The 23,947-nt window shown below is 37.3% G+C and overlaps 1 protein-coding gene across 4 annotated transcripts in view; it reads right to left on the bottom strand.

Annotated features, from left to right (window-relative positions):
* PRKDC (protein kinase, DNA-activated, catalytic subunit) overlaps window positions 1-23,947 on the bottom strand; it is a 74,169-nt gene that overhangs the window by 37,114 nt on the left and 13,108 nt on the right. For 3 of the 4 annotated variants that reach the window (XM_085537401.1, XM_085537400.1, XM_085537402.1), the window contains 29 exons: window positions 23,649-23,768; window positions 23,114-23,273; window positions 22,759-22,865; window positions 21,704-21,794; window positions 20,622-20,785; window positions 19,812-19,964; window positions 18,862-18,969; window positions 17,902-18,128; window positions 17,445-17,539; window positions 16,444-16,543; window positions 16,219-16,352; window positions 14,583-14,837; window positions 13,380-13,606; window positions 12,281-12,489; window positions 12,014-12,146; window positions 11,767-11,925; window positions 11,207-11,410; window positions 9,905-10,090; window positions 8,878-8,982; window positions 7,275-7,442; window positions 6,821-6,948; window positions 5,823-6,030; window positions 4,138-4,316; window positions 3,157-3,325; window positions 2,571-2,636; window positions 2,093-2,165; window positions 1,721-1,869; window positions 645-782; window positions 332-451 (listed from right to left, as the gene is read on the bottom strand). In XM_085537401.1, coding sequence (XP_085393527.1) covers window positions 332-451; window positions 645-782; window positions 1,721-1,869; window positions 2,093-2,165; window positions 2,571-2,636; window positions 3,157-3,325; window positions 4,138-4,316; window positions 5,823-6,030; window positions 6,821-6,948; window positions 7,275-7,442; window positions 8,878-8,982; window positions 9,905-10,090; window positions 11,207-11,410; window positions 11,767-11,925; window positions 12,014-12,146; window positions 12,281-12,489; window positions 13,380-13,606; window positions 14,583-14,837; window positions 16,219-16,352; window positions 16,444-16,543; window positions 17,445-17,539; window positions 17,902-18,128; window positions 18,862-18,969; window positions 19,812-19,964; window positions 20,622-20,785; window positions 21,704-21,794; window positions 22,759-22,865; window positions 23,114-23,273; window positions 23,649-23,768 — 4,335 coding nt within the window. Of the gene's footprint in view, window positions 1-331; window positions 452-644; window positions 783-1,720; window positions 1,870-2,092; window positions 2,166-2,570; window positions 2,637-3,156; window positions 3,326-4,137; window positions 4,317-5,822; window positions 6,031-6,820; window positions 6,949-7,274; window positions 7,443-8,877; window positions 8,983-9,904; window positions 10,091-11,206; window positions 11,411-11,766; window positions 11,926-12,013; window positions 12,147-12,280; window positions 12,490-13,379; window positions 13,607-14,582; window positions 14,838-16,218; window positions 16,353-16,443; window positions 16,544-17,444; window positions 17,540-17,901; window positions 18,129-18,861; window positions 18,970-19,811; window positions 19,965-20,621; window positions 20,786-21,703; window positions 21,795-22,758; window positions 22,866-23,113; window positions 23,274-23,648; window positions 23,769-23,947 lie in introns of those variants that run through there. The other variant, XM_085537403.1, reaches the window with a different exon arrangement.

Genomic DNA, 23,947 nt, shown 5'->3' with positions numbered 1-23,947 from the left:
TACCCCTTAACCAGTATCAATCAATTAATTACTTACAGTTTACATAAGACGCATGTTGTGGATATACTCTACTACTCTATATTCTACTCTACTCTATATTCTAGTCTAGAAATAGTTATTAGAAGAAATTGAGTTTCTCTTACACTCCAAATACTGGTACTACTTCGATTTTTGGGCTATGATTTTTGGGCTTCCATATAATCATTATTAAATTTGAACCTCCTCCAAATGTCTCAGTTGATAACATATTTTACCACATAATATCTATGCAGTTCATAATACAACTTGTTATGTTAACAGAAAGAAAAATAGGAAAAAAGAAATTACTCACATCCTCAGTATTAACAATAAGTTTTGCTATGAAGAGGCGAATATTTAATGGTACTGATGGATTTCCTAACTTACTATGCAGAAATTTCATCCAAAGAGGAAGATCTACGGGAACCGTGCCCTGAAATTCAAAGAAAAAGACCAAAAATCAATTCAATTATTGAACAAAACAGGCTTAAAACATCAAAAAAAGCCCCACCTGAGCCACATAGGTACAGACATGAAAATCACAAAATGGAGGAATTCAATCAGTCACAGCCTCATAGTTTTGTTATAACTAGTGAAACAATGCCAGGTTTTTGGTTCATACTGACCTCTTCCACTTTGGGTGTGATCTGGTTCCTCTGCATATGCTTAATCAGAGTGGTCATTGGTGCCATACACTCATGTTGGTTAAGTTCATCCATCTCCAGTTCCATCTCATCATTTAAAACCATGTATTCTGATGTCTCCTGAGGAAAAAAAAAAAAAAAAATTACTACAATCAATACAAATGCATTTTCTTTTAAATTGTGGTAACACAATTTAATGAGTAACTCTCATCTTTTCAGTATTGACAGATTTGACTATACACTCAATCTGCAACAGGGAATAAATCAGATGCATTGTTTAAATGCCTCCCAGATGGATGTACCACCTGTGCATTGGTTTCACTTTGTGTGCCTACGGATGTTAGTTTCACATTGCTCTGACATTACCACCTGCTAGTATAGGTGGGGCAACTGCTGGAGGTAGGAAGAGCTCTGAAGCTCACAGAAACAACTGTTTCACAGCTGATCACTTGGAAGAACAGTACTTAACATCTTCCAACAACAGTTAAAGACAAGGTGCCACAACAGAAATAAAGAATAACTATGTGATAATAAGAATAATTTATTCTATGCATTTGATAAAGCCAGCTCTCACAATTGTCTTTGAAAACAAAAAGATATGGGAAAAACAGATGCCTAAGAGCAAAACAGAACCACCACAGGCCACTGCTGAATGCACACACAGTCAAAAGCCACCTTTAAACAACTGTTGGCTTGTACCACTCAGCCTTAGAAAACCACCACAGCACATGGCTTTTCTCCAGCTTACAGCACAGAGAAAAAGGAAACAGAACACAGCTTGATCCCTGTCTCCCTCATCTGGAGAAAACCACCCTCAAGTAGAACAGAACTCAGGTACCGTTAAGTTTGCAAGTGATTGAGTTTATTATTTGATACATTCACTAGCAACAGCAGAAGAACAAACTCAGTCAGTCTAGCAACAAATAAGCCTTGCTTCTCTTTACTAACAGGGAACTTTTTGTTTTTCTCAGCATAACAATCATTTCTATTTCTCAACCTCAGTAAATACACACAATTGCTAAAAAGCATAAAACTCAGCACATAAGTCACTAAATTACCTTTCTCCTGAAGTGAGCACTGCTGGCTGTAACATCCTGGGAGCTATAAGAAAAACCTTGGACTCCAGTAGAAAAATCAAACTGACTCATTTCCTCGCTCAAACTGCTATCCATCATGTATGATGCAGAAGCTAAATACTTGGGTTCATCTAAATAGGAAAAAGAATAGACCATTAATCAAAGCGATTACAAACCAACATGCCTTTATTGACCACTGGAATCTGTGAGTGGGTGAGAATTGGTTGCACGACAAAGTACTGTGTATGCTTTTACTTGCTCCTGATGCTGTAGAAGCCAATTAGCAGTGCATCAATAAATAGCATATGAAAGGTAAGAGAGAAGGTTTTTCATAGTCATAAATGAATTTCATACCCTGAATGCCATTCCATGCCTCTCTGGCTTCTTTCCTAATAGCAATGTATCTCTTCTTCCTTTCCAGGGGAACCTAAACAATAGAAAGAAATAATTACTACTATTTTATCTTTTTATCATTTACAGAGCAACTTCTCAAAACTGTCAAAAAATTATACAAGTCATATAATTAGAAATGCAGTTCCACACTGTAAGTGGTGATTATTAAAACTACCACGTAACAGCTAAATCAATTATTTCTACAGTCATTCAAAACCAGAATGAAGTGTGCTAAACAATATAATAAGGTTACACACATTTTAGGTTTGTTCTGAACATGTCTACATTTCCTTCAGAAAAAGGTAATTGTAAATAAAGGAGTTCTCCATTGTTTTCCAATTTCCTCCATATGCGACTAACAACCAGTTCAACAGTGAGCACGCTGTTAAAGATATACTCATTTTTTTGAGCAGAAATAAAACCCAGAACTTTCACTCACCTCAATTTCTACAGGAAACATGTACTGACGCTTCAGGTCTATCAAGTTCTCAAAAATCAGCAAGTTCTGCAAACCAAAGAAAACTTGAAAACATCGAAGTTATAACTCTGCACTCAATAACAATTGCTCTGATGTATTTTCTTGCTTCTTGTAGAAGTTCGAAGTACAGAAAACACAGACAGTTCTGTTTTAGATCAACACTTAAGAAAATCTTGCTACTCAATTACTTGAGAATTTAAAGCACTGGCAAGGCACCCTGTAAAAAGGATTTCTCTTATTCATGTGTATTTCAAGCACTGGAAAACTTAATAGATGTTTTCTTGTATATTAGAAAATTGATTGAGTGTGGAGAGAAAGTGGTAAATCTATCCCTACTTCACCCACCCCCAACAGATGGCAAAGCCTTCATCAGCAATTCAAATGACATGAAGAGGAAAGAAAGTCAACTACTCCTACTGCCTCACTGGGTAGTTCATTATATAATCGCCTGTCATTCAAATTTGATTCTTTGATTTATTGACACCAAGTAACATCCCTTCGTGTTTCATGCTCTGGAAGCTTCTTAGCAGCAAGAGTGGATTCTCACCTTTTCTGCTTTCTCTGTAAAGAGAAAGCCTTGATAAAATTTACTTTCAGTGAAGACACAACTAATAACAGCAATAGCACAATTATATGCTGCACACTGATACTGTCTCCTCTTCTCCAGCAGCTGACTCTCCCCTGCCATGTTTTCTGTAAACGCATCATAGCACAACCTGAAAATAAGAACAGGCAAAAATGGACATGTAAACACCAAAGTCTTTGTTGCTTTTTTCCCTTCTCCTTAATGAGCACAGGAAAGGCCTTTCAACCAAAGACAGAATCAACAGAAGACAGATCTATATCACCAAAGCTGTACTAGATTTAATCACATCTTAACCATTCAACCAACGGCACAGCCAACTTCCACTTACATTTGCACAGCCATCTTTAATGTCACAGAGATGGCAGGGTATTTTCATAGAAAATGAAGATACCTTTCAACTCATACACAAACAAGGCCCAAAACCTACCAGTGGACAGGCATGCTGAGTTATGCTGTGCGTTAGCCGAAGAAAAATAGTTCAGATAATTTTTTATAGGTCTTTTGCCCATAAGCGCCCATAACTCTTAAGCAAATAACAGACAAATAAGAAAGCTTTTAAGTTCTCTTAGGTTCTCTTAGAATTCTGTCATGTGTCTAAGAATACTCAAACTGAAATTTAAAGGTAAAGAACCATACCAAATAGCAAGAAAAATAAAATAACTGGGAAAGGAGAGGTAGAATTCATTCTGATGTAGGATTGTAGATAATTACAACAGCTCAGGCTGGAAAGGACCTTAAAGGTCACCTAGTTCCAATGTTCAAGATCAGTTTATCAAATGTAGATTAAATACTGAGCATTCTAATTGAAACCAAAAGCTACATCGCAGACTGTGTTCATCCTTGCCAAAGTCATACTTCTGCTTAACATGACATACCTAAAAAGAGTATTTACCCAAAATCTAAATAGAAATTGAAAGGAAATACAAGGAAAAAGAATCTTACTTTACTAGTGCCTTGGTAAGTTCATTTCCTTCTACACTTACAGAGCCACGGTAAGCTTGGTTAATTTTAGAGTCCTTGGAGTGAACATCATCTTTTGAAAGACGTATATACATCACTTCCAGCAGCTTGTAATAACCCATTTTCTTGGTGATTTGTGTATCAAAAACACATTCATTAGACTGAAAACAAATAAGAAAAGACTCAGAAAAATTTCCTAGATTTTGACCTTGCTAAGGCGGTCCATGGTTACTCTAGTTATTGCTAAACAGCCTTCAGATTACTTTTATCTTCTACAGCAATAACTTACAACTTCAGAGTTTCTGCATAATACAATTATTAAAACTATGTTGATCTGGTTACTAGGTAACTGTCTTAAGTACAATTGACTAAACAATTAAAGAAATACTGGAATAATAAACACAGACTACTAAATTTCAGACATCTTAAGCAAAACACACCTGTAAGAGCAACACAAGGAGGCAAAATATGCTTGGTGATGAAAGAGATCTGTCAGTTTGAATTGTCTGTTGAGAAACAACAGCAATTTGTGCAACCTGAAGTTGCCTAAAGCTCAACAGGAGCTGGAAACACAGAACATCCTTCCCCATGAAAGCAAGGATCAGCTTGTTTTTAAACAAAGCACACATGTAGAATCAAAGATAAAAATATACATATAACTGATAAGCAGATAAAATATCCTGTTCCTACCACTACCATTTCAAAAAATGTAACCAAGGAATTTATAAGCTTCTTTGTGCACCTCACTTCAGTGCCAACACTTACAGTAATAGAAGTTCATGTGAGAGCCTGTGTTTAAGTCTACGTGTAAGGTCTTCTTTCCAGTGTTTTGTTTTTAATGACTACTACTAGAATTCCTCCTGGGAATCTACGACAAGATACAAAGCTGCACATGGGATGTTCCAACTGAATGTTTGGTATTTTTTTATATATACATAAATATATATTTCAACAATGGGGGTGGTTAAACACTATAAGAGGCTTCCTAGAGAGGTGGTTGATATCCCATGTCTGTCAGTATTTTGGAGGCATGATATGCTTTAGCTTTTCGTTAGCCCTGCAGCAGTCAGGAAGTTGGACTAGATGATCTTTGTGGGCCCTTTCCAACTGAACTATTCTATTCTAAATTTGGATAATTTCAGTACCTTGTCTGTGCTGCACAAACTAACAAGTGGAAAAGAACCTTAGGAAGAGTACACACACTAACAAAAACAATTTAACTAACACAGATGACAAATAGCACATAGAGAAAGAAACACATCTATCTTCTGATTGTAGCCAAGATCCTTCTGCAAGTGATTAAGAGCACAAACCCTCCTTTTTCCAGGGGCTTTAATTACAGAGGTCTAATACCCCTCTTTCACAGTGTATTAGTAGACCACCATTTTATACTTAAAAATAAGAGTGTGTTTTGGCAGTACCTCAGATCCCTTTTTTGCATATACAAATGACTTGTCAGCTATACACAGAAGAAATACAAACATGCATTAATTTCAAAGCAACGGAATCAAAACATAATGAGGAAAAACTTCTGCTACGAGATACAGAAAACTGGTAAAAATTGAAAGCAAGTGGTTTCAATTACAGCATTTCAATCAAACCTAAGCTAAATGTATGTAGAGACAGTCAACGTTATGCTTGCTAATTTATTTATTTGTAATTCATACCTTTGTAAACCTGGAATTAAGTGTATCCATAGCCTGCACAATAATCTTGCAAAAGAACTCTCTCAATGCATCCAAGCTGCAGTGTGACATGAGAGTGAGGAGGGAGCGATCCACAAAAGCTTGCCGGACAGTATTTGAAAGAAGATCTTCATTCTGAAACATCTTGTGAACAGTGTCCAGCAGTACCACTTGTTTGTCAGTGCTGCTCCTAAATAAGATAGAAATCTCAAGAAGGAAATTCATTCTTACCAGATTCCATTTGCATTTTAAACTGCTTCTGCCATTAAAATTACATTGTCTTTGCTCATACACTCTTAGCTATCCTACAAGACATGAAAGATCAGTTTGAAACTGATCAATTATGGGCCCATTCCAACTCAGGACATGCTACGGTTCTAGATGTATCAGTTCTGAATAACTTTACAGTAGCTAAAACTATAAAAAAAATGGGGCTTGGGCAAAAGATAAATGACTTCATGTAGCAAACTGTATGCTTCAAAACAGACATTAATTAATATCCCATCGTAAATTGGAATGCTTGGTTCCAAGACTAAAAATCTGTTCTGTGGACAGAGTATGTTTTTGTCAACAACTTATCAGTCTGGAAACACTTTAAGAAAAAAGTGTTGTTCTATTTCCAAGGGTGTTGAGCAAATAAACTCACTGACAAGTGTCATTTACTTATGTGAGCACTATGGTAACGCAGTGATAGCAAGAATAGGCATTGCACACAACTACTACCTTCAAACTTAATTCTGCCAGAATGAGCCGATTTACAGAAGGCTTTACAGAATTTGTCCAGACATTGGCAGTGTTATCTGTAAGTTGGTGCCACTTCAGAAGTATTTTGGAATAGTGAAGACAAAAGTACTACATAACTTAAAAGTATTATATAAAATGCTATGATGTTAATTATCGCTGTTATATGGACAAGAATGACATTTACATCTTAAAAAAGCACTAAGACCAAGAACAAAATGCAATAGACCAAACCGTACCTTCTGGAAATTCTTTTGAAGCTGGCTTGAAATAAGTCCTCCATAGAATGTCTGTGGTCCCTACAGAGGACTTCTGTCATCAACTGCAACAACATTGGACTCTGAGACAACTCTAAAGCATCTAAAAACTGAAAAAAGATACAACGCAAAGTAAGGAGTTACATGGAATCAAATCAATTCCATTTAACTTTTCCATATCAATCAGAAACAGATACTCAAGATATGTATATGTAATCTGTATATGTAAATTCAACAGCTGGATAAAAATTTAACTAAGAACTAATAGCTGATTTCCTTAAAGGAACTGAGCTTATCTTTCTAATTCCAGACTCTGTGATATATGAGTACACACCTACCTCTGCTATATATACATACACACACACCCCTTTGTGATATACAAATACCTGTTTCAAGGCACAGTTCAATTACATAATCATTTCTGAAAGACACTAACCTTCTTAGTGCAGTCCACATAGTTGTTGTGCTTCAAGGTTCCTTTGGGAAACTCATCTGAACTCATAGGAAAATTGAAAGCTACAAGTTGATCGAGAGCATTCTTAAGGTCATTAAGTTTTTCTCCAGTCAAATTAGTGAAAAATGGAAGAATTATCACTGCCTGGCCCTGAAAGAAAGATTAAAAAAAGCTTTAAACAAAATTACAAATTAAACAAAATTAAACTAATTACAAAGCATTTAAGGACCACAAAACAACCAGTAGTGGTTGTGCTTACTGATTTCAAATGCTCAGATAACAGAAAAATGCATCATGTAGCTGCTCTTTTTTAAGATGCTACTTCAGAAAATATCTTTGATCAATACTGAGTGGGAGTTAAAAGCTAATTAACATTTCCTGCCCAACACTCTTATATATCACTTTTGTGATGGCGGATGCTCACTTAAAAAAAACAGTAAGTCAGTGCTTTAATGCACCACCTAGCAGCTAAAGCAAGGTTTATCTTGAATGCACAGTGTTCAAAACCATCCACCTAAACGTGGACTGACAGAGCAGCAACCATGCAAAACTATTTTTTAAGTATAAAATTGATAGCCTTCTGGTCTGAAGTTTATGCTCTAGCATCCACACAGCAGCGTGACCTTGTGGCCAAGGCTAATGGTATCCTTGGATGCATTAAAAAGAGCATGGCCAGCAGGTCAACGGAGGATATCCTTCCCCTCCACCCTACTCTGGCAAGGCCACATCTGGGATACCGTGTCCAGTTCTGTGCTACCCAGTTCAAAAAAGACAGTGATCTCCTAGAAAGAGCCCAGCAGACAGCTATGAAGATGATTAAGGGTCTGGACATGTCCTGTATGAGGAAAGGCTGAGTGACCTGGGGCTCTTCAGTCTGGAGAACAGAAGGCTAAGAGAGGAAGTCCTGTTTATAAAGTTTCCGAAGTGCATGCGGACTCTTCAGTGGTGTGCAGTGATACAACAAGGGGCAAGGGGACAAAACTGGAGCACAGGAAGTTCCATACTGACAGAAAGAAGAACTTCTTTACAGCAAGATTGACAGAACACTGGAACATGCTGCCCAGAGATTATTCAAGACACATCTGGATGCCTGTGTTTGATCTACAGCAGGGAATCTGCTTTAGCAGGGGTTAAACTCAAAACCTCTAAAGGTCCCTTCCAACACCTACAGTTCTGTGATTCATCCTACAACTACTGCTTTCAGTATACAGTACTCTGTCTCCCTCTCTTGACCAAATCACATATAGCAGTTACTGGTCTCTCACAGAGATGAACCCTGGAATCATTGCACGTATATAATTTAACATTTAGAAAGTGTCATTCCTTGCTAAAAGCCTGATTAACCATCAACTCAAAAATGAACACTTTAGAAAAGTTTCACCCAAAACAAAAGCCCAACACCTGTGATATCGCTTTCTGTCTAAAATACAATTAACTTCAATTTTTAGGAGGCTGAATAGGGGAATTAAAAAAGTGGAAGTAATGTCCATGTGCAAAAAAGGTAAAAGTTTAATAACAGGGGATTTCATTAATCACTACCATTCTAAGCTGGACAGATAGGGAAGACACTCAGTGAGCAACTTACCTTCAGATTTAAGCCTAAATTCTGATCAGTAAGTAGACTGGTATAGGTATCGAAAACAGCTCTAAATGCTTCATGACTAGTATTGAAAGAAACTGAAGAGTCTATCTGGAACAACAGACAAGTTAAACAAAGATTTGTTTCTGAACTAGTCAGAGAGATCCTTACATTAGTGAACAATGAAAACAACCCATGTGCTGTAGAATTCTGTTTCCACAAATATACTGAATGAACAGAAAGTACATATAGTGCGATTTTGGTTTTAGAAGGACTGCCAGTAAGAATTCTAAAAACCCCTATGCTATACAAACAAGCTGACACACTGGACATTTTCCAGTTCAAAAATAAATCAAGCTACGTCTCAAAGCTAGATTATCTATTAGTCTTTTTACTAGCAATTAATGCAGCAATAGAATTCACAATACATGCCCCAGAACACACATTCCAGAAGATTCAAGCTGAAAATAATGACATTTATAACTTCAAAAGTCCTGAAGTGAATATTTGTGTATTTACACATGGCTACTTTTACAACTTCCTAAAAAAAAAAAAAAGTGGGCTAAGTAGATAAATTCTGTCTTTATGACAGAAAAAACATTAAGCAAAACCACAGTGTAACCAAAGTTAGAGGTCCTAAAAACCAAAACCTTTCTGCACATGTTGATTTAGGTAGCTCTGTTGTGACTTTCTAGATGCCAGCAAGGCAGAAGGAATGCTACCAAAGGCTGTTCGTTTTCTAAGTTTACTCCCCATGCTTGTGTCAATTCTCCAGAAGGCAAAAAGGCAGAAAAACAAAGTGAGCAGCTAAAACAAGAAGGCTGGTGGGGAGAAAAGCAAAATCCAGTAGTTTCTGCCTGTCCAAATATTTTTTTGTACTTTGCAAAAAACAAAACAGACTACCATTACTCAGCTTTCCCCCCATCCCCTTAACCCTCCCACATAAGAGAAACAAAGAAAACTACACCTTTAAGCTAAGATATCTTTCTATAGAATTAGAGAAGTTATCTGGCCACTACGAAACGATGCATACCTGGAGAACTTTTGCTAGCAGAGTCAAGACAGCCATTTTGCTCTCAGGAGATGAACCTTTGGCCCACCAGCTGTCCAGCCTCTTCCAGTTTCTCAGTACTGCTGTGACCAGTTTCACTCCTTGCTGCTTGCGTACGGCACGCTCCCTAAAACTCTGATCTAACATGCCATTCAAAATGCTTCCAACCTGAAAGGAAAAGCAACAGAGATTCTTGCCTTCTGGGAGAAAGAAAACAACACAACCAAATTACAGTTTCAGGAGAAAACCAACCAAAAAGTGCTCGTTAATGGAAGGAAAATGAATATCCCCTATTGGCTTCAGACAGATCTTTCTGTCCTCTCTGTCTGAACTACCATCTGTCCTAAAAGCACCTAAATTAGAAGCACCTCTCTAATTTGACTTTGTGGAAAAGCTAAAGATGGCATCTAAAATTAGAAGACCTTAACTCTATCCCACATCCTTAATTAAAACTACACTTAATGGAAAGTAAAAACCCAGTAAAGGAACTTTCAAATTAAGTCTGCTAATGTGTCAGGGGAGGATTTTCAGTTTACTGCATCACACAGCAATGCTAGATTTAAATCTCAACAGGATACAGGAGTCACTGCACAGGAATTTAGAAGAAAAGAGACATCTACCATACTACTTCCTGTTTAAATCAAGCACCAATGTAGCAAATCCCTCCCATACATTTTGTGTGAACACAGAGAAACAAATTATAACCCAGAGTAATACTGAGAATCAATAATTTGAAAATACAAGTAAGCATGGAACTGAGAAACAGGAGAGTGACAGACAGAACTTACTTGCATAAATTCTGAATGCAGAAGTAAAACTTCAAACAAGTTATGAACAAGTATGTTTCAATCCCCCTCCTTCACACAGTTTAAGATGTGACTGAAACTACTACTGATCACTGACTTCTAAGCCTTATCAAAGGACTGTGTTGCAGTAACTTATCTTCCACAGTACATCCCTCTACACAGTACACAAAAATGGGAACAGTGTTTTTCAGATGAAACGCTATGGAAAGTTCCTGAAATTCATAGATTTCAGGGTAGGTAACAGGCAAGTGCTTTCCACTCAAATCAGGTTGCCAAGGACATGAAATCGGTGCCAATAGGCTGTAAGCCAAAATAAAACAGAAGGAAACAAAATACCATGAAATTAACCACTAAAAAACCCTATCAATACTGTGCTTTCCAAGTGCAACTGAAGACACTCAGCTACACACAACTGTAACAAGGAAGTCTTATTTCTAACATTTCCATGTGAATTTGTCCTTTTAAAGAAGTTTAATACCATTTGGGGATTGCTGACAGACGATTCCATAAGCTGGATTACAATCACATCCGGATTTTTTAGCAGCTGCTGATTAATGGTGTCAGAGAACAGGCTGTAGAAATACTGTCCATGAGAAAAATTGACAAAGTTCCTCTCCGAGGCTTCAGATAACGGCACAGATAACACCACTGTGTTCAACAGCAGACTTACTAGCTCCTCACACTGTAAAACATAAGACAGCACCAGAGTTATCTCAAATGCATTAAATTTTGTAGATTTCCTAAAAAAACAAACAACAACCAACAACAACCACATTTCCTTTTCTTAAAAACCTCCCATCTCAAACTGTTTTATGTCACCATGAAATACAGTAATACATTGTAAACTAAATATTGTAATGTTTGCTACTTAAAATCTCCCTTTGTCCCTCAATCAAGTCAGAGAACGTTTGCAGCTTATCTGTAGAGTATGAATAGGGCTTCTTTTACCAAAAATATATACTCTGGTTACTCTACAGAATAGTCCCTGAAAACAGTAAGTTGAAGATTAAGAAATGAGATTGGAGAACCACATCCTACCTGGTCATCAATGGCAAAGGCAAGCTGCAGGAGTCCATCAGCTAATCGCTTACTGCTGATGTCTACTGCTGGAAGAGAGCTCCTTTCACTCCCAGGTGCGATGCCTTTATAAACAACTGAAAGAAGCTTAGAGCCAATTGAGGAATGAGGCCTTTCATCCTATAGGAAAAAAAGAAGCGACAATGAATAGAAGCTGAAAAATAACTTTATAAAAGCAATCAGAATTAATTTCTGGCTGAACAATTACCTGACTGTGAAGAACAGAATGAAGAAGCCCACTTTTCTGGAGTTGCTTGCAGGCGGAAAGAACAGCACTAAACCTAACTCGATCAAAACGTGCATCTGAATTAAACAGATCAACAGAACAAAGGTCCTCAAAGCTAATGAAAAAAGAGAAGTAGTAATTTTAGAATGGTGGGGATATGTATTTGCAACAGTACATAACATTATTTTGCATTTCTCATTTCAATTTCATTTGTTCCGGACATTTGCTTACTAGAAAGCTCCTACTTACCTCTGTGGGGTGATTCTTTTTTTAAAACATAATTGCAGACGTTCTTTATAGGGAGATTTCATCAAAGCTTTCAAGAGTCTCACTGAGATATCTGGGAGATTTTTCATGACTTGTACATCAGCTGTATTAAATCCTATATGCGATGGATCACACACAGTCATCACCAGAAGCTCTACAAAGTTTGCATTCAGCAATTCCTTCTCAAGTAGCTAGAAAAAAGAAAACAAATTAAAAGAAAATGTAAGGAATCCTAAAAGGATTTGAAACTATTTTATTCTTCATTACTTACCATTACTCCTTATAGCCAGAAGGAAACATAACATGCAACATTAACTATTCTGGTGAAATAGCATAATCTTTCTTCAATTAAATATCTAATTTCAACGAGTCATGCTAATGCACAGAAATAAAAACACATATATAAAAATACACAGGATGTAAGCTATCAAATTGGAATTGAAATCTTTTTATATTCACATAGGCCTGTTTCAGTCTTGATCATACATCTAATCACTTGGAAATCCAGATGTACATCCCTATGCACACCATTAAGCATTTACTTAAAACAAGAGACAGTCTCAGATCTACATCTGGCAATGCATATTTCACAAATACTATGTTCTATAGCTTTAATTACAGTTTGTATTAAATCCAAGCTAGACAAGATAAGAGATCTAAACATTTTTTCTGAATTCAGGAACAAATTGCTGCAATGTCACCTTTCGATTTAAGTAACCATTGCCTTGACAAACTCAAAGCAATCGGGATGCCTGAAAAAATATTCACTGCAAGTACTCTATGCAGAGGAATCTCACCGTCGATTTCCTTACTGGAATATTGAAATATATAGGAAATGTTCACCCCTCTATTCAAAACTATGTCAGCCACTATAATGAATCTCTGCAGTATGCTTTCTCTTACACGCAAAGATTGTAACAGCTGGTGATTCCTAGTCAACAGTTTGAAACAAAGCACCACTAAGGATAAGATATCCAGCAAATCATCTCATGGTGAAAAAATAAAAATAAATTTTAAAAAAATCAATGTAATTACATATACAATTTGTTATCTTTTACTCACTACGGATTTCAGCGCCTACCTTCCAGAAATCCTGCTGGCAGGTTTCCAGGATCATGGTGACAAACTCCATGATTCGCACGATAATTGTACACTTGCTGTAATTATACGCTTCTCTTTCTTGGGGACTGAATACGTTGCCTCTCGATCTGCAATCAAAGCACTGCTCTGCTGCATGGATATCATGCAAGGCAATAGTTTCAAGGAAGAAATCCACTGCTTCCAAGAAAGCGGACCTTTCATTTACACCTAAGGTGAATCATTGTAAGCAGAAATGAGACAGCAGTTCATTTTCTATATATAAGTTTGTGTTAGGAAGAAAACAGTTGTGTTGAAATAACAAGCAGAAAAATTACTGCATCTCACATGAGTATTTCCTGATAGTTTTATGTCATTTGCAAATATTAACATTCTGGCAGTGAAGCGTAGCTTTCTAATTACCAATGATTACAAGCATGTAATTACCAATCATCATTCATGTTTAATAAGGCTGAAAATTTTAAATCCATAGTTTCAAATAGCTTGGCTGTATACTAACTCCATCTAATAAAGACCTTATCGTTTTAAATAAGGATAGAGATGACACGGGTAGACTACCTACTACATGCATGAGACTTCTATGCAACTGTACTGTTGGTAACAAAAAGCAATTTGGTCAGAAGTGAATGGAAAATTAAGAAAACCTTTTGGTTAAGACTCAGTGTTTATATAAGATATTATGTAAACAATCAAATGCCAAGCAGTTCAATTGGAAGAATCAGAAATTGACTTGGAAAAGGCTTGGAGTAAAAAGGGGACTTCTTTCATTGCTTCCTCATAACTTCCTCCAGACACCAATAAAGAACAGGTAAACAACTTAGAAGGATTATTTCAAAACCTATGGCTCTGCTCAGCAGAGGGAAATTAGCTGTGCAGTTTGATTTGCAAATAAAAACAAGTTGCTGGTGAGGGGACTATTTAGTGAGAGAAATCGAATGTTATACTTCTAGGACTGAAAGGAAATATTTTAAAGATACAGTATTAACAAAGTACTTCATAAAAAAAAAAAAAACAACAACAAAACAAAACATGGACATCAACCATCAATGAGTTCTTTGAGAGAGTTTGTAGAATTCATTAACTCCATGTTTAAGACAAAGGCTTCAAGTCAGAGGTGGGAACTCTTCTTGGAGCTACTCCTCTGTAACAGACATGAATAACCCTAATGCATCTGTTAATCACTCACCCAGTATTTCCTGAGGCTTGATCATTCGGAGCTCAAAGAAAGTATTGTAGCAGTCCAGCGCTGCTAAGAACATATCCATCCAACGCATGACAGTCAGTAAGCTAAAGGGCTCCTGCATATCACGGAGAGTTGGCTGAGAAAGAATCCCAGATGGGCTTTTGGCATCACTGCCACCTCCTTCAAATTTGTTAATAAGGAAGGTAACATCTCTCTTTTTTAAAATATCAGCCAGCCAAGAAGACGGAGAATTGTTTCCTGATAGAAATAAAAACATATCTGAGTAAACAAATAATTTCAAAGTTTTCATTTGGATCTTCTAATATAGAAGTTATTATACCACTGAAGTTAACCACAAAGAAGAGGTTAATCTATGAGCTGCTCCCACTATTTCCCAGTCAGCAAATGCTGCCTTCGTAGCAATACACAACAGCAGCCCCTGGCCTGCAAGTTCTCTCTCCTGACCAGAAGGAAGACTACTATAAAAGTCTTTCCCATGCCCACAACCCCAACCAAAACCTGAGGTTCTCACATTTGTTTTCCAACATTGGCACCTAAATAGCAGTGAAAAGACACTGATTTCAAAAATATTTTTTCTAATAATATATTGCCCAAACAATGACTAGAAAAGGAATGCACAGCATTTAGAAAGCAAGGATCATAGAATCCTAGTATCATCTCAGTTGGCAGGAACCCCCAGAAGGTCCTATAGTCCAAACACCCTGCAATGAACAGGGTATTTGTTATATATATATATATATATATAAGGTTGTTCAGAGACCCATCCAATCTGATCTTGAGTGCCTCCAAGAGGGGCTTCCAGCACCTCTCCTGGAAACCTGAATGAGTGCCTCACCACTTACGATAAAAGAAAATTTCTTCCTTACACCCAGTCTAAATCACCCCTCTTTTAGTTTGAAACCATTTCCCCTTATCCTATCACAACAGACCATGCTAAACAGTCTGTCCCTTTCCTTCTTACAGCCCCCTTTTAGTTACTGAAAGGCCATTCTCAGGTGTCTCTGGAGCCTTCTCTTCTCCAGGCTGTACAGCCTCAGTTCTCTCAGCCTGTACACAAGGGGAAGGTGCTTCATTCCTCACATCATTTGTGTGGCCCTGCTCTGGACATGCTCCAACAGGTCTGTGTTTCTCCTGTACAAAGGATTCCACATCTGGAGGCAGTATTCCAAGTAAGGTCTCACCAGTTCAGAGTAGAGGGGGGCAGGATCACCTCACTAACCCTGCTGGCCACACTTCTTTTGATGCAAATCAGGATATATCTGGCTTTCTGGGCTACAAGGCTGCATGTTGCTGGTTCATGTCCAGTTTCTCATCCACAAGTACCCCCAAGTCCATCTCAACGCAGCTGTGCTCCATCCTTACGTCTCCCCAGCTTGTAATGACAGTAGGGATTGCCATGACCCAGCCGTAAGACCCTACACTTAGATTTGTTCAACCTCACAAAGTTCACCTGTGCCCACTGCTCAAGCCTGTCAAGGCCTCTCTGGATGGCATCCCACCTCTCTGGTGTGTCAATCACACCACACAGCTTGTAGCCATCAGCAAACGCACTGAAAGTGCACTCAACCCCAGTGTCAATGTCACTGATATGATAATAATACACTGCGACTTACAATACCTGGTAATAAAGGAACAAATTCATAAAGCAGCTCCATGGCTTTATGTCGGCACTCCGTCTGAGGTCGCCCACACTGCACTAAGAGCCACATGACAACATCCTGAAGGCACACTGACTTTGTAGCTGGAAATCCTCTGCACAAGAATATTAGTAATTAGTAGTATTCATGACATCTAACAAGAAGTCACTGTCTTCCAGTTGAAATAAATAAATAATACTGCTGACCGTGGTATCCGCCGTTTTCCTTCCTTGTTCAGAGCAGGTGCTTTATGCTTGATTATGCGCTTCAGGTGATTAATAGCATCACAACATTGCTGGGTGGTACCTATTGGAGAATATGCATATGTGCATCTATAAATAAATGCGTTAAATTAGCTACCACCACAGAAATAGTGCAAGAGGCTGACACACAGGATGTCTGTTACCAATGCCATTCTCTGCAATGGTAAATTCTTCAAGGTTGAAGAACAAGACCACAGAACAGCAGAGCAGCCTCTGCTATAAAAAACATACATTCTTTTTGCTCTCTCACTTAAATGGTAAACCGCACACAAATATTTACTTGGGGGCTATTTCTGTGATATCCCCACCTGTTTCCGTGAAAGAAATCAAGCTTTGTAACACTAGATTTTGGCTTCCTGTTGAAACTATTATTAATTGATGAAAGCCACAGCATAAGAAAAAAACAAAAACTGAAGAATCATATGTACTGAGGAAAAGGTAATAGAATCTTCCACATACTGTCATACAGAAGGATCACACGGCAACCAAGAATGATGAAATGAGTAAAAAAATACTCCACAGAACACAGAGAAATTACCAATTTTTGAGAATTGTGTTTGTACTAAAAGAACAGAGTTCAAAATTCTTATCAAGCCATGGTTTTACATCATGCAACTACAAAACAAGGGCTTACATCATAAATAACATCAGTATTGTTACTGTTACTACAAAGGTGTATATCATAATAAATGTGGAAAATGTTCTTTAATTAAGCATTAAAAAAATCTTCCACACTTACATGTTGCAAGGAGTTGACATAAACAGCTCTTAACTAGATACCAAATTATCTCTCTACCATAAGAAACTGTTGCAAAGTAGACACATTCCCTTGTCCCACAGTTATAGATTTGTAGTTTCCTTTAGTTTTTCTTTTTTTTCCTTCTTCTTTTTTAATAAAAATTAAACTGCATCCCTTTTGTTAGTTGTAGCTAATAATAGCTTACCTAATGATTTCTCATCTGTATGGGTTAAAGCCAGACTTTCCAGGAATACAACCAATGCTTCAAACACAAACTGCTCCACCAGAGAATTCTCTTCCCTTTAAAATCAAAAATAAATAGAAGAAACTTGAGTAGAAGCAATGAGTATGAAAGTATAATTAAGAACAAGTTAAAATACTGCAGAAATAAACTGCAAAAAAACCCTACATAACAAATACACCGAAACCACTCTAAAAGAGTGGCAAGGAAGACTTAATGAGTGAGGTGAATAACTCACCATAAATCTGTGATATAAATTTATAATTAAATCAATGAATAATCTCAACACAGTTCTGCAGCTGTTGTACACATGAATAGTATGAGTGTGAGAGGATGACTGTTTGGGTCTTATACTGAATTATTTTCACCTCCTTGACCTTTTAGTCCAAGTTGGTTACAGTTCCAAACTCTGTTTACTCACCTAAATTCTCTATAGATGCTGTTAAAAGCAAGTGCTGCACCTAGTCTCCTGAAAGCACTGGGATGAAGAGCAAGACTATATAATCTTTTAAAAAGAGACTTGGTGTTTGCTGGACTTTTCTCTTGCTGTCTTGGAGTTGTCTGTTTAATGGACCACTTCAAAAATTCTCGTACACACTGACCACAGAAATCTCTCAGAGTGCTGTCAACTGGATCCACTATGCCACTCTGAAATGAAGCAAGATAATTTCATTACAAGAATGAAAAAAAAAACAACAAAGAACACAAAACATTTTTAGTGTAGTGTAGCAGCTCACAGAATTTTTCTTTAAGTAGTTTAAAAATGCACTTAATTTCCCACAAATAAAGCTTCAGAACTCATACTGTCCAGGGAAAGGACGGTACTTCCAGCCCTCACAGCACTGGATTCATCCTCAAAGACATGGGCTTCTCTTCCCATCTCAGTCAGAGCTTCTAAATTGGTTAGGTAGCCAAGGCATTCTATTTTCTGATAAGCCTGTTTTTTCTGCATTAGAGACATTGTGCTAACATTGACTTTCTTTAATAAAAAATACCCTGAAAACTTCAGACTTTCAGGTCAGTGCAAAAAAAAAAAAAAACAAACGAATATAAATTTAAAGTTTTTTCCCCCAGTGAAATCAAAGAAGCATAAAGAAAAATTAAACACACATCACAAGCAACTTTCCCTTCAGGCTTGGAGAAAAATGGTATTCCAGCAGTTCCTTGTACACACCAATTATAAAAAGAGCATTTCATTACACCTACAAAGACTATGAAGACATCAGCTGCACTTTGACAGCCTCAGAGTAACAGAAAAATTCTAAGTCACAGTTAAGAAACATGAAATGGTCATAAAATTGATAAATTGTTGATTTTTATTTTGAAAAATAAGAAGCTATTATAGCACACAAAAAAAGGAATAGGAAGACTTATGACCTACCAAGATGGCTTCCAGAAATGTCACTGTATCTTGACTCTCAAATTTTTTGTTGTTGGTAAACCAGTGAATGAGCTGCATGACCAAAGGCTCATACAACTGTCTCGTGACCTGAAAATACAAAAAGCCAACTACATTTCACAGAATCACAGAATCACAGAATTACCCGGGTTGGAAGGGACCTCAATGATCATGTAGTTCCAACCCCCCTGCCTAGCAGGGCCACCAAACATACGCCTTTACTAGATCAGGTTGCACAGGGCCCCGTCCAACCTGGTCTTGATTTCTAGGATTAACAGGTTTACCTGTTATTCAAAACGTGTAAGAACAAAAAACTATGCTTTCTGAAAAGGGTCTGTAAAATGAATGTTCTGCTTTATCTAACTTTTCCACATTAAGGATTAAAAAACAAACAAACAAAAAAAACCCAATAAATATGTTTGGTTGATTTCTTGAATTAAATAATTCTTCCTCAGTTATCAATAAGGCAGATACAATCTCTAGGTGCTATTTTTGCAGACTGTAGCCTTGTACTCACTCAACCACAAATGAATTATTTCTCCCCAAATTAAAGTATTTAAAAATATATATTAAAAAATTTAAAAATCAAATACAGTAATGAAGAACAGTAAATACAAACTCTTGGAATTTATCTTGAAATTTCGGCCCTAAAACATTCCTATATATGTACGCTGCTATTGCTCAGGACTGCACTCCTTTACTGAAGTATTTGAAAAGGTTCCCTCCACAGAAACCCTGGAAAACTAAAACAATTAAACTATTCCCTGAAGCAGAATTTCAGCTTAAAAAGATGCACTGCATTACAATTGAAATTAAAAAGGCCATGTGTTAGGATTACTCTCAGAGAATAACTTTTAAACAAAATTATAAGTTATTTCTACGCATAGAGGTGTTTCAAACAAGCTAAAATGCTTAGAAGTGATTATTTTTACCTGGTCTACATCACAGGCAAGACGAAGCAGTACTGGAAATACTCGTTTGTATAACTGATGCATGGGTGGGGGACCTTGTTGCCTTTCTGGCATCTGAGATGCTTTACCCAGCATATATGCAACAATACTATGTAGCAGTTCACATGCTGCAACCTGAAATTAAAAAATGCCTTTTGTTATTCATCCTTTACTTCCACAAAAAATTGTGGGCATGAGGGAAAGAGTCAAAAGGTAGAATGTGCTTAAGAAATTGCTTCTACCTGTGCAAAAAATCACTTTCAGGACGGGACTGTGTCTATGCAAATGATCTGCACACGCTCTACCTGACCTCACTCCTGATATTTTAGAGTCTCTGATGTACAGTCACATTTCATAGGAGAAAACGCATCTCTAGAGAAGTCACCCTCATTGTATGTTTGGGGGGATACCTCCACTCTGGACCCTTTGGGTATCAACATCCCAACCCAGCAAAGGATATGTATTTAATTCCATGCTCTGTTGGACTGAGCCCACAAACTCACGTGGAAGATGTGGGAAGGACATTAAGCAGCAACAAAGATCAGTTATTTTAAAACATTCATTTTTATCTCAAGCCTAACTCAAAAAGGTACAGTGCTGTCTGATAGAACTTATAGCAACATTTGTTCTTTAGGTTTTAAACAATCCGAATAATAGTATCATGAACCAGCACAGAATAAGCACATTTGTACTTCTGAATTGATTAAAACAGGCCTTCCTTAACAAGGAAGGCACTGCTTTACGTGGTACTTCTCAGCTAGCATGAACAAAGATGCATGCAGAGATGAATACCTTTGTTTGTCTGTCACTTGCAGAAAGAGCCAGGTCAGTCACACGAGGCAGAAACACATCCAAGTAGATGACAGGCTTCATGTCTGCAAATGGCACAGCAAAGCTCAGGTGGTTGTTGGTGTCCCAGGACACACACTTCTTCATCATCTCTTCTGCAGAGGTGGCTAATGCATTTGGAAAGCATCAGAACAAAAAATAAGCTTTGTGTAATACAGATCAGATAAGCAGATCCAACATCAAGACCCCTTCAGCTGCACAGAGAATGACCACACCTGTGGCTGTGTTCTCCAAGGTGCTTCAGGGAAAACCACCATACTTTCTTCAGCCCCTACCATTATTGTTAAGGTTGGAAAAGACCTCTAAGTTCCCTTAGTCCAACCATCTGCCTATCCCCACTGTGACCACTATCCCTCAGTGCCACATCCACACAACACCTCCAGGGACTGTGACTCTACCACCTCCCTGTGCAGCCTGTTCTAATTCACCACCGCTATTGCTAAGAAGAAATTTTTCCTAATATCCAATCTGAACCTCCCCAGCACAACTTAAAGTCATTACTTCTCATCCTGTCTTTTTGCCAAAAATAAAATTGCTTTTAAAAGCAGAAAAGACAAATGTAAACATTAAAAGTTCCAACGTCTGCATCTGCTAAAAGCATGGTGCACCTTGAACTGACAAGACAAGAAGTAAACCTAGAGTTTTACACAGTTCACAGGTCACAAAAGTGAATTAAACAGGAATCATAATAAGGAGACAGGAACAAGTGGTTGAGGAATTGTAAACCATGAGATTTCAAAACAGCTTTGCAGCTAGAGAGCAAAGGGGAGGTATGAGTAAATAAAACCATATGATCACATGTGGGTCATTTTTCTTTCTTTAAGATTTCCACACAGGGTTTTTTTGCATTCTGTAAGTTAGTTAATAGCCTGTTCTCCTTAACTTCAAAACTCAATAAAAGCTGTTTTGTCAAAATAAATAAATAGTTTTCCTTGTAAAGCTTGTGCATTCTCAAAGTGGTGTTCAGATGTCACCAAACTTTTAAGCAGAGACATACAAATACCCACATAAATTAGGTCACCCACCTGTAATTAAGTTGTGGTTGATCTGCCCTCCTAAAGAGCCAAGAAGGTGAGCCACTCTAGTCCTTACTGCTTCCAAGGAGAGACTGTCATCCTGAATAATTCAAAAGATTTATATTAGTGAAGGAAGAATTACGTCTATATACAGATAAGTTGGTTGACACAGTGAATGAAGGATTGATAGCACTTATTAATGTATGGATGAAGAAGAAACAGTAAAGAGAGGTAGCAGAGTCAAACAAAAGAGCAGCATTGGTTTCAATAAGCAGAAGGAAACACTGGAAAACACCTTCAAGACATTCCATGGTCTTTCAGTTACCACTTCTCAAGTAATGGTTAAATTTTTATCAGCACAGGTAACATGTAATAATCTGTAAAGTGATATGAAATCTGAAGTTAAAAATCACTTTTCATTTACTTTAACCCAAGAACCTAAAATTTAGGTTTTTAACGTGTGGAATATAAAATTTACTCATTTTGTTTAAAGACCACTGGGTTGGAAAGAGTTACATAATACATGTAGCAGTAATTATTTGTTTCACACCTAAAGAAGTATTTATTCCAAGTCAGTTTGCACCTGGCATATACAAATAAGCCTACACTTATCCAGTGCTACTTGAGAAGACACTGGCCAAAATGTCTGGTATGTCTGATTTCTAGGACCAAACCTATCCGCCAGATAAGAACAATAAAAAGTTACACACTCAAATAGCAAATGTATGCAAATAGCATTTTGTGTGTGCAAACCAGTATCTGATGTGTATGGAGTTAAACTGTTACGTCAGAATCACTACCAGACTAATGTATAATGAAACCAAACAGGTATCTTGAAGTTTCCCTTTTCTGCATCACTCTCATTCTTACCCTAGAAGGTGACATCTTTCCAACTGTGCTGATGTGATGGCACTCTGAGACACACCATTAAATGGGTTTCACCAAACTGACTGATTGAAGGTAAAAAATAAACCGAAGTAAAGGAGAAGCATAATGAGAGAGGACAAGATTCACTGGAAAGTGATTAATTTACTTTCAACTCCAAAAAGCATCAGTGTTCTTACCAATGAAGAAGTTTTTGCTTTTCTTAAGCGCTGTATCACAATTTTGTTAAATCCCTTCTGGGCTGCTCGGGAAAGCTTCCTTACTTCCCAGTTATTCTGGGGTTCAACTGATAAAGAAAAGCGGCATAGAAACATTATCTTAGTATATCTGCACTTCATGCATGTGCTCATGGTTTCTTAAAACAAACAACCACAACAAACAATAGCAACAAAACCACCAAAATCTTAGCTCAAAAATGAAGGCGAACTTCTGGGAGTAAGATAAATGATACTCTTCCAACCACAGGATAGACAAAAAGTATGTCACATTCAAGTCTCTAGGCATAACTATGAAGAATTAATTGCCCACACATACCCGTAGTTGCAGAGTTTTTCAAATAACCATCAAGAAGAGGTAGCACATCCTTGTAATAAGGTTGCATTATATGCCTGGGGATGTGAGCTGACCAGTCTTCCAAAGCATCCAGCCCCAGATCAGCCATTGGTGTACAGCTAAGGCCCAGCTTAAACGCGTTCTGTGTGGCAAATGTAAAACCATTAGTTCTCTTTTTAATGAATATTATGATTTAAATGGAGGTACCATATTTTTAAGCACCAAGGATACAAAACATCTTCCTTCCTAGCAACTTTTGTCTGCTCAATTTCTAACTCAAAATCAGCAAAGGAGATATCTTCTCTATTGTAATGCAGGCACTAACAGAGTTGGTCAAGTACAAGGGCATACTCAGACACTTCCTTTATCCAGAAAAACAACCCATTTGTGCTACAGAAAATGAAGTTAGATGGTTGCTAAATTACTTGCTGAAGAGGACACTAACTTTGCTCCAGGAATTTGGTACGTGTTTTAAAAGAAAAAAAAAAAAAGTTAACTATACATCACTTTGACCTACCTGCAGTGCAGGAATATACGCTTTGATATCAAGCATGATGATGTCATGTGGTAAAGAGAGTAAAAAATTAAGACAGGATGCCAACAACTCATCTTTATACTGTTTCATTTTTGCTGTAACCTATAATTCAGAAAATATGTCAAGAACGATCATGAGCTTTATGATAAGCTTGATAGTACCTATATTAATATCCATGTAAAATATGTAACTCAAAAACAATACTGGAATCTAATCCACCTGTAGATGGTTATGACAAAGTATTTAATGCATCATCATGAAGTATTTAATGCACAAATGAG

The sequence above is a fragment of the Coturnix japonica genome, chromosome 2, assembly GCF_054131305.1.
Source record: "Coturnix japonica strain WE chromosome 2, WE-NBRP24, whole genome shotgun sequence".
NCBI classification, from domain to species: domain Eukaryota; kingdom Metazoa; phylum Chordata; class Aves; order Galliformes; family Phasianidae; genus Coturnix; species Coturnix japonica.
The sequence above is the reverse complement of the archived record's forward strand: the minus strand, read 5'-3'. Positions and strand labels throughout refer to the sequence as shown.